Below are 11,045 nucleotides of genomic sequence, written 5' to 3' on the forward strand. Positions count from 1 at the left end.
AGTGGAGTCGTTATCTGCAAGTCTGAAATGCTGGCAAAGGGATGTCATGAATAGCTTACTGCTCCTTTAGGAGGAAATTGTAGATCAAAGGATCTGTTCCTGATTTGCCCACCATTACTGCATATGCATAGAAAGGCTGTAGGTTATGTCTTTCTGATGGATGTAATTATATACGTCCATCTGAATGACATAGTAAAAATCATCAGCATATTAAGACATGATGTTGCTGTCAGTGGTGTTTGCAGCCTGACGAACAGCGAACAGCTCGTGGCGGTAAGGTTTTCAGGTGAACGCTGCACCTCAGGTGTTTGTCTTCAGTTGGGCATTTTTACTGAGTTAGGATTGTTCTCAAAACCTTGAGAAAAAATACACTCTTCATGAAATGGTTAAAAACCAGCTTTCTGCACGTACGACATTGCTTGAACAGTTTCGCATCTCTGCCTCCTCTCCCTGTCAATAACGTGTTTGATCAACCTTAGAACAAGTGTTTGATATCAGTCTTTACATTTGAAATGAGATTCCTTCCTTTAAAAGTTTGTCCTAGCTATTTGATCGCTGTGGATGAAAACAGATAGCTTTTACAAAGACATTTAAACTTCTTACACAGAAGAACTGCTGAGGAGAAGTGAGCAGAGGAATAGGTCTGAGCCTGTGGCTAAAACCAGCTCTAATTGCAGCTGTTCAGCACTGAGACTTTACCCTAGATAACTGTCTGTCAGGAGGTGCTCTGTCCTTGTCCTTCTTATTTTGCTTCTGGCATTTCTCTAAGAGAATAATGTCAGTATCCCAGGAGTCTGCCACTGCAGAGACAGATATGCTGGAGTTTAAAAACTTCATTTCTGGGAGTGACTCTGTCTGTGGCATGGGTTTACAGTGAAATGTCATGCAGTGAAGTGAAGCGGAGGCCATCGGGTATAAGCAGTTCTCTTTTTTTTTGTGCCTTTAAAGATGCATGTGCAGGTGGAAGGACAAACTGAGCACCAGCCCAGCTGGGTCCCAGGGCTCATGTTGTTTGCACAGCGAGAGCAGAGGGCTGAGCATCCTCTGCAGCTGCGTGGGCTCTGGCTCTCATTAGTCACTGGACGCTTGTCAGTCTCTCATCAGCTCATCTCTGGTGAACAGTCACGTTCTAGACCTTTACTAGTGTTGCCCTTTGGCTTTTCTTCTTCTCTCAGGGGTAGCATGGCATTCCCGGCCACACTGACATTATTCCCGATGAAAACTCTGTAATTAATTCATCCTCATAAGCACACAGCATTGCACGATGTTTTTCTGTGCGCTTAGATTTTTCATTGCATTGACTCTCCTCACTTCCTTCTCCCATTATCCCCGTTCTGTTTAACCTGTCATCAGTCTCCTTAAGCAGCTGTAAGGAGTACATCGTCTCCTTAAGATGCAGTACTTTGTTCTGCATCACCCACTGTGCAGGTAACCCACATCTCGATGTGTTCATATTGATATATATCTGTAGGCTTTTGCCCACTCCAGACTTAGCTGTACTCTAAGCATCTTCCATACTGTTTGCCATCTGTCCTGACAAACATAGTCCCAGGAGTTGTCAAAACCATTGCATCCCTTGCAACTGCTTACAGTTAGCAGAAAGACTTTGTGTGTCATTATTGATGAAGGATGCCCTGGGATGCTAAATCATGTTCCAGTACATTAATAGGGAAAGACCATCACTGCAAATCTGCTCTGCCCTCTGGTCTGCCAACTCTGGCAATTTTTTTCTGCCTGTAGGCAGCACCCACCACTTTAGGAGGGTGTTGGAGAAGGTTCAAAGGGCATCCATGGAAGGTTACAGCCCTAGGAGAATTTCTGACATCTCATAGTTGGTTTAAGCCATGAGCAAGGTCTATTAGATCTATTCCCAAACTCAGTAGTCTAGCACTGGGTACTGTGGAAGACATGGCAGCCATTTTTTTCCACTATAGCTGCTTAGTGTATGTGTTCAGTACTTGAATTAATGTTTTCTATTCTGCATTTTTATTTGACTGTTCAATTCCTTGGACTGTGAGGAAGGGAAATATTGAATAATTACCTGCTCCATAATCAATTAGTGTGAAAAGGCAACTGGTGCCATGCATCAACTTAAACTGCTGTCTAGTAAAGTTGCATTAATGTGTTTAAATAATGTATAGCTTTGTGGAGGAAGTGCTTTGTCTTTCTAATGAACAGTTGCCTGATTGGAGAGACCCAAAGACTGTGTACCCTTGCAGGAAAGGTTTTGCTCTGTGTGTGCCTGGATTATTAATGTGGATTTGTGATCCTGTAACTGCAACCAGGAAATACCTCATTTAGCAGAATATGCTGAAAAATTTCAAATGACCTTGTGAGAAATCTGCTAGCAGATGACTTTGTGGTTTGGGGACTGGGATCTCTTCCACTAAAAGGAATAAGGATCAGGATTTCCATATTTTAGTGTTTCTATACATTGTAAGGACTGATGTAAACTGCTGTTAAATAGCCAGTAATTCAGTTATTGCCTTAGAACAGGCATCAAGCATTTTGTTGTGTTTTTTGATTCAGAAATAGCTTGAAGAATAACTGCAGTAGCTGACTAATTTAAGAGCTAAACCAGGACAGCAGCATCGCTTGCATTTAGCTGAAGTAAAGATAAGTCATTCAATTACATCATTTGTTGAAAGTCTAAAAATTGACACTTCTTTGTTCCCCCAAAGCCCTCCTGTGTTTCTGGGAATCACGTGGCCTTGGATGGGAACAGGACTGCTGCCTGGGTGAACATCTGAAGCGCTTCCAGTGTCTGTACTTGTTAGCATTATCCTAAGATCTTGTCTGTTCCACAGGTTATACTGTTATGTAAAGGGTGTAGCTGTGGAGATCCTTGACTGGCCCAGGTCATGCTTGGCATCTCTAATCTCAGAATAAAACTTCCTATGCCAGTTCTCACCAAACTGGCACACACAAGAGAGCCAATTAAACAAAGGGCAGGCAGATAGGGAATTCAGTGAAGGGAAGCTTGTCCGCACGAGCCTGACATCTCCACGTGTACCATGAAATACAAATTGTACTTGCATATTGTATCAATGTGAGGCTGACCCAAACTGACCTGTTCTGTGTGTTCTGGGGTTCCTCACCATGGTTGAGGTTCAGCCAGATTGTGCATAAATGCAACTTAAGTGAATGATTTTTTTTAATTCCTGTTCACCTACAAGAAAGCTGGAGAGAGACTTTTGACAAGGGCAGGTAGTGACAGGACAAGGGGAAATGGCTTTAAACTGACAGAGAGGAGATTTAGATTAGACATCAGAAGAAGTTTTTCTCTATGAGGGTGCTGAGGCGCTGGCACAGGGTGCCCAGAGAAGCTGTGGCTGCCCCATCCCTGGCTGTGTTCAAGGCCAGGTTGGACACAGGGGCTTGGAGCAAGCTGCTCCAGTGGAAGGTGTCCCTGCCTGCGGCAGGCAGTTGGAACTGGATGATCATAAGGTCTCTTCCAACCCAAACCATTCTGTGATTCTATGATTCTGTATCCTTTTGTCACTTGCCAGAAGGAAGTTTAGTAGAAAGGGGAGGGGGAGAGGACTTTGCTTCTGTTCCACCTCAAGGAGCATTTCTGTTGTAAGCCTGCAAAATGAAGTGTTAGAAAAGCAACTAATGTGGGACACATTTCCCTGGGTTTATACACTCTGACTGTCACTAAACAGAGCATGTAATGTGCCTGTAAAATGAGCAAGGGCAGCCCAGAATCCTGAGGTTCATGCCAGTCTCATTGAGGGCAGCAGTCTGGAGCAGAACTGTTCCCCCTTCTTCTACTGGAACATGTGTTGTGACCATCAGCTCGGCAGCAGAATCTCCATAGATGTGTGGACAGTGGCTGCAGTGATGCTGATGCCTGTTCTTCTTTTGTCTCCCTGCTAGCTGAAGACTTGGAGTGTTGATGAACTTCAGAGGAGGCTCTCAGCCCTGGACCCCATGATGGAGCAGGAGATTGAAGAGATTCGCCAGAAGTACCAGTCGAAGCGGCAGCCGATCCTTGACGCCATTGAAGCCAAGAAGCGGCGGCAGCAGAACTTCTGAGCCACCAGTAGAATATTCCTCCATCCTCAATCAATCAGCCTCTTGCTTTTATGACTACTAAACAGATTGATTTCTATTGAAATACGCTAGCAAAAAATAGAGGGCAATACTTCTGCTCATTTATTTTTCCATAGCACCTTTTGTGAACTCAGGAATGCCATTAAGTGGAAAATCCTGATGGTATGTTTTAATGTTAGACATATATTTAAAACATTATTCCGAAGGAGTTTTGTTACTGTTTTTAGGGGGGGTTGTTTTTAAATGGGAGGAACAGATAGAAATAGGCTAATGGAAGTTGGCTCACTCTCTTTTCATCTGAACTTTCAGTAGTCCATTCTGGTTTTAAGTTAATATGGATTGTGGTATTTAACGGCTGCATCTTTTGTGGGGGTTTTGTTTGGTTGTTTTTCTTTGTGAATGCACAGACTCAATTTCAAGCTCTTAGCTGTAACTTTCTACTGTTAAGGTACTGATGAGTTTTAGGTCACCGGAGAGAGCGGGTGAGAACACGTTCAAGCTGTTCCAGCCTTTTGAAAGAAACTGAAATCTCATTTTAAAAGCCTGTAATAAGCCCCATGCCTTACACTGTGTGCTTTAAGCAAGTGTGGTTTCTTCAAGACCTCAGTTTTGTCCTCTTTTTGTGTACATTATGAATTGATACGAGTAGATAAAGCATGTTGTGCCTCCATCAGAAATTGCATTCTGCAATTTAAAATCCACACCAACGTAAAACCAAAAGCCAGTCGGTGATCTCATTCCCCCTCATCTGTCTGCTTGGAAATGTCCTTCAGGGAGACCCTGCTAACGGTGGAGTGTTGGGAAAAGGAAGCAGTATTGGAATGGGTGGAAGTTGTGTGCACCTCTCTCAGGAATTGGGTACTTCTGCTGTGTCTGAGAGGACTTAAAAATCTCCACAGTTTGTGAAGCATTTTGTAGGCTTCATTTCGGATTTACATCTTTAGGTGCTGGAATAAAAACTTAATTTCACAATCCTTCACATTTCTGCAGGGTTTAGCACATCAGAAAAGTTGAACTGGAAGTGAAGACTTTGTTGAATTAACAAAGATGTGCATTTATGGTGGTGGAGCGAAGGCGGAGTTGATCTGGATGAGAAGACAATTACTGATGCCCTACTGGGAGAGATTGTATCTCTTATCTTCCAGTTCCTCTGGACGATCTTGTGTTCTTTCTTTAAATTTCCCTGATGTTCCTGCCTGGTATAGCTCAATCAATGAACATGCCCCAGCGTGTACAATCGCTGTGAGGGTGGTGCAATTAACTCACACCAGAAGAGTGGAGAGTGAAATGGAAGAAGCAAAGAACATCGTTGCAGGGCAGAGACCAAGTGGTGCCTCTGCCCCGTGGGCTGTAACACAGAGGTGTGTAGGTTTAGCTGTATTTAGCGTATGATGAAATATTTGGACAGAGCAAGTATTTCTACTGATTTATTTTTATTTTCACTCTGATGGAACAGTTTCCGTGTCACTCTTCTGCAGTAGGCCTTGATACATTACCTAGATACTTAAACTAAATAGCAGTGTCTCCTGAATCAAGTGCTGCTAGAGAGGTGAAGTGTTCATTTCATGCCTCCATAGGCTCTTTGTGCCCCTTGGGGCAGACTCTTGGCTACTGTTAACAGGTATTCTCCATTGCTGTGAAAGGAACCAAGCCATTTTTACCCCCTCTGCGGATCTGGTTGCATCCGTTTGTCTCAGTTGATCCACAGTGTGAACAGAGCTGTTCTGGAGACCAGCAAACCAGTTGTCCCTAAGGGCAAGGGGAGGCAGTAAGCAGTGTATCTAGGGTGCTGAAGGAAGAGTCCATCCTGGGATAACCAGTGAGCTGATAGCCTCAAGTGTTGGGCAAGTTTTGAGTTGGCGAAGCCAGGTAATTAAAACTTCATTGTTGTTCACAGACTAAAATCCCTTAGTCTGGGCCTTCCAGTGAGGTCTGGTGAAGTGCTGTTGTGAACATCAGGGCTCACATAGTGCTCATCTGGAACCTGTGCAGTACGTTTTGCCCTGGGCATGTGTTCATTATCAGTGTCCTTTGCATCAAAGAAACTCCATCTGAGGAGGGATTTCCCTGACCAAGTGTTGGATCTTGCATTAGTCACTTGTATGGATCTGGCCCAACATCTCTGCTGTGAGAGACCTGTGGATATGTGACATGGTAAATGGTGCACTGCCTGCATGTGGATCAAGCAGATTCTACTTGGAGTAGTTTTACCTCTGCACTGTGTAGGTAACCTTCTAGTGATCGGAGGGCATTAGAAAACCCAAGTTTTAGGTGAAACACCATAGGGTGGTGTTTATTTACAGAATATGCAAGCTGAGACTGCTGTAACTGAATGTAAGCACTCTGGAAATACTCTGCTTTGCTGATGTGATTGTCTTAAAGTACAGCAAACGAACCAAAATAAGTAAAACTGGTCCAATGGCTTAACTGTCTTTGAACCTTTCTTAAATGCTTGCAGTGGCTGAGACTTGATGGTGTTTCTTGCGCTTGGAGCTCTAATGAAGAGGAATTATTTTCTCCATTGATTTTTCAATCTGTTAGAGAGAATAATTCCCTTTTTGGTCCCTTTGTAGAGTGGCTGGGAGCATAAATACCTGCTCACTTCTCAGAGCCCTCCAGGCTAAGACCAAGGCTTGTTCCATCAGGGAAAGCTGTTCCGACAAGGTTCTTAAGCAGAAAGCCTGCTGAATTGTGAAGCTCCGTTCATGTGCTCCTTGGGCCCATCTGCATTGCTGAAAGTGTTCTGGACAAACCATTGTCTTTGCTTCTAAAACCCAGAGATACTGATGATGTCAGTCATGTGAGACTTAAAAATGTGAAGTTTGTAGCTTTAACTTTTTTTGTAACAAAGAAATTAGCAACACTGGCATAAAGTGCTGACTTGAAATGCTATTTTGTAAGATCTGGCTGTTTGTATATAATAGTGTTGGGTCATTAGTTTGTATATGTATGAAACAGTAACTTTTATTGCATTCCTCTGAGTTTGATACAGGAGATTTTGTTTGATCTTTCTCAAATACCTTGCCTTATTTGTTCTAAGGTGCAAATAAACTGTCTTTACCTGAAAGCATCAGTGCTGTGACTCATATTTATGCATTAAACCACTCTGGTGTATTATTGCTTATGAGGACAAGTTTTAACATGGCATGCCTCTGGTCAGCCTGTGGTATACAAAGTTCTGTAGGAGCACACAAGCAGTAAACCCGTCAGATACGCGTTTTTATACAGGCAGCTCTTTGGCCTTAGAACATTGCTGATTCTGTACCTCAAGAGGAATCCCAGGCTGGTTTGTGTTGGAAGGGACCTTAAAGCTCACCCAGCTCCAACCCCTGCTACGGGCAGGGACACCTTCCACTAGAGCAGCTTGCTCCAGGCCCCTGTGTCCAACCTGGCCTTGAGCACTGCCAGGGATGGGGCAGCCACAGCTTCTCTGGGCACCCTGTGCCAGCGCCTCAGCACCCTCACAGGGAAGAGCTTCTGCCTAAGAGCTCATCTCAGTCTCCCCTCTGGCAGGTTAAAGCCATTCCCCTTGGCCTGTCCCTACATCCCTTGTCCAAAGCCCCTCTCCAGGTTTCCTGCAGCCCCTTTAGGCACTGGAGCTGCTCTCAGGTCTTCCCTGGGCCTTCTCCAGGCTGCCCCAGCCCAGCTCTCTCAGCCTGGCTCCGGAGCAGAGCTGCTCCAGCCCTCCAATGTGAGAGCTTTGCTCCAGTTCAGGGGCAGGCTCATGTGCTGCCGGCTCCATGGCACTTCACCAGGACACATCATGGACAGTTTGGCCAGTTTCCCCGCAGCCAGGAGCATCCTCAGCCCTTCCTGGAGCTGCAGACCCAGGAGGTTCGTTTGCCCCAGAGAGTGCCCAGCAGATAGGCACGATGAGCTCTGCCGTGGCTGTGTGCTGTCTCTGCTCTGTCACTTCACACTGCAGCAACCTCGCCGCGCCTGCAGTCGGGTTTGGGACTAGGTACGTGTGAGTTTATCAGCCTCCCTTCGCACCAGGTGAGGCTGGAGGCTCACACTCCGTACCCTCGCTGACTGGCTGCGCTTTCAGCTTTCTAGCTTAGACAAAGATGAAGCTGACAGTGAGTGGGAGCTGCCTTCCATGGAGAACTGCTGGGTTCTACGTGGTTTCCCTGAGCCGTTACTAAATCTGTCCTGGAGGGATGACTAACCGAAGCCCAGATCCAGAATTCATTCAGGAGTCAGCCTTGGTTTAGCAATCCCGGAAGAAACAAAATAGATGTGAGCTTTTAAATGTTAGAGGAAGGAGCGTGGCAACCAAAGGGAGGGAGACTGCGGGCACCTCTAGTAACCGGGAAAGCCTGCAGAGGTTGCATTCCTCAGCAGCACCACAGGCTGCTGTGGAGCCCCAGCACGAAGGAAGGGCTGCACTGCCAGCACTGCAGCCATACCAGGGGAGTGTTGCCCTGCACTCCCTTCATGCTGGAGTAGGGCACCTTCTTGCGCAACTGTTAGTCCCATACAAGTAACAAACCCAACACTGACAGGCAGCCATGAGCTGAGGCTGATGTTTAGCCAGCTTTTTCATCCCCAGGGCAGGGGGAAGTCAACTTTCCATGGAGCCTGTAGCACCAGCAGTTTTTCTCCTCCTCACATAATAATCATCAGTACTAAGGTCCGGGTATTGCTGTGCCAGTGTCCTTTATGCCCGGCTACTCTTTCCTACACCCTCCTTTTGCCCCATTTCCTCCTGTCCACAGGCCAAAAGAGTCTGAGCACGTGCTTCAGAGAAATGCTTTGAGTGCTGGCTGACAGCCCTGACCTGAGAGCGGGCAGCTTTTCATTGCATTTATCACCCTGGCAAAGCTCTGAAGAATCAAACCAGGGAATACCCATGGGCTCTTTCCACACTGGAAGTGACTTAATTGCCTTTTAAATTTAAGAGACAATTCAGGAATTACAAGTAGTGCTCATTCAATGCGGACCTGCTCAAGCACTGACTTTTGACCCCCTGAACTCTGCTGGGATAAAGATCCTGTGGGCAGGAGACATCCCAGAAACGCTGCCATTGAGGAGTCTTCCCTCCCTACGGAACCATCCCTTTAAAATCTCCCAGTTTTCCCATACCCAGCTGAGCGCACAGCCTATGCTCAGGGTCGTCACAGATTGGGAAGCTGGCAAAGGAAAAGAAGTTTTAAACCAAAGTAATGACGTTTACTTTGTCTCTTTGTGCAGAGGTGTCTAATTCTCCGCTGCACAGAAGAGCTTAATAAGGTCACTCCTCATTGACCATTCCCAGGAGGCAAAATTCCCTCTTTCATCAATCGCTTTGTGATTGTGGGGAGCAGCTTCTGTAGAAATAACCTGATGAAAGCGGGTAATTGATTTACCCACTGTGCCAAGAGAAAACGCAGCCACTCTCGGGAAAACTGATTAGGAATTAGCAAAAGAACATGAATTTCCTACTTGCCTTAGAAATAGCAAGTCAGACCAGTCCTGGCAAGCCATCGCTGCGCAGAAGTGCCTTCCTAACGCGAACGTGGGCTGTGATCACCCACTCCTCTGCTGCTGGGCACCTTCCTGCACCCAGTTCTTCCCTGCTCTGCAGAACTCGAGCTCTGCTAGATCTGCCTGCAGAGCAGTGGGAGGATTTTCCTGGTGCAGTTACTCAGAGCCATTCAAATCCTGATGTCTTCACCGAGAGCAGGAGCCTAAAAAAAGAAAACATCTTCCATGGCTTTCCCAAACCCGAGCTTGGAGCTCTCACACAGCGGTCCCTTCCAAGGGCAGCCCGGGGGCTCGTGGGATGTCCTTCAATGCCTTGCTTTGAACCCCCACGTTAGGGAAGTTTTTGCCTTGGAAAGATTAGCAGCAGGTGGGGCTTTGGGGGTTTTTTTAATGGAAAAACCCTCAAAAGGAATAAAGATTAAACTCTGTTTTCAGCCTTCCCCTCCTATCACATCTAGCAGAGGAATGTGCTTGACACAGGAAGAGCAGCAGTAAGTCTTCCCCTGCCCAGCCACCCCCCTGCAGACACACAGCCCAGAAACACCCTCCCATTTCAGAGCATCGGAGAGGCTGCGTCAGGAGCTGGTTCAACTTTCTCTGCTGCCTTCAGGATGAAGGAGGATAAAGCCAAAGGGGCACAAACTACACCCCCTGAAACAGTGGAGAACCAGCTCCCAGAGAGCAGCCACCCCCTTGCACATGCCGGTGGGATATCTGCTCTCTGCAGGGAACTGATGCTGGGCTTGCTCATCCTAGGAGAGATGCTCAGCCTCTGCTCCAAGGGCTTAAAACCCCCTGCAGGTGTCAAGGCCTTTCTTCCTTAGGCAGCCTGGTGCTGTGCAGTGCTCTCCTTAGGGCTCTTCTAAACCTTCCAAGGGGCTAAGGAACTTCTCAGAGCTACAAGCAGTGGTGGCCAGAAGCAGCCTGTGGTGATGTAGCTTTATCAGTGAGAGCCCTCACCTGCTGGTGACCGCAGTCCCTGGCGTGAGCAATTTGCTGGCTTGGACACTGGAAGCTGAGCTGAGCTTTGTCTTTGCAGCTGAGAGCCATTGGGAACACGCATACATCCTCCAGCCTCCTCCTGACAAAGGGGTGCCTGAACCGGTTAAGCAAAGGACTCTTGCTACTTGAGCTGTAAGCTGCATTTCCTTTGGAAACGGAGCCTTTTCTCCTTTTAGCCCCAGACATAACCCACGAGCCTGGGCATAAAATGAGTTTCTTTGTACAAGAGTGGCTATTAGGGGGAATAGCAACTGCTGCTCCTCGGCTCCCAGCACTGGTTTAGCTCTCACCGGCAGCTCAGCTCTCATGCCCCTGGGTGCTGCTGATCACAGTGTGTGTGCTTCTGCAGATTCTTGCTCTTCCTGCAGCCTGCTGCCTCCAACCAATTCCCTCGCATTCCAGGGATGTCCCATTCACTGGGCCTCCAAGGAGAGGGGTTATCCAGAATTCTCCATCAGGGACGGCTCCAGTGGTCCAGGCACAAAGACTATCACCCACCACTGGGACAGGGATGAGGCAGG

The 11,045-nt window shown here is 46.8% G+C and overlaps 1 protein-coding gene across 1 annotated transcript in view; it reads left to right on the plus strand.

The window, feature by feature from the left end:
• The window catches only part of STK4 (serine/threonine kinase 4), a 50,035-nt gene extending 42,912 nt beyond the window's left edge, over nucleotides 1–7,123 (plus strand). The window contains exon 11 of the mRNA XM_062642238.1: nucleotides 3,880–7,123. Within this exon, the coding sequence (XP_062498222.1) occupies nucleotides 3,880–4,038 (159 nt within the window). The 3' untranslated portion in view covers nucleotides 4,039–7,123. The remainder of the gene's footprint in view (nucleotides 1–3,879) is intronic.
• Nucleotides 7,124–11,045: the final 3,922 nt, after the last annotated feature.

This window comes from Pezoporus occidentalis, unplaced genomic scaffold (genome assembly GCF_034315485.1).
Source record: "Pezoporus occidentalis ecotype Australia unplaced genomic scaffold, CSIRO_AGI_Poc_V1 ctg70, whole genome shotgun sequence".
Lineage (NCBI taxonomy): Eukaryota > Metazoa > Chordata > Aves > Psittaciformes > Psittacidae > Pezoporus > Pezoporus occidentalis.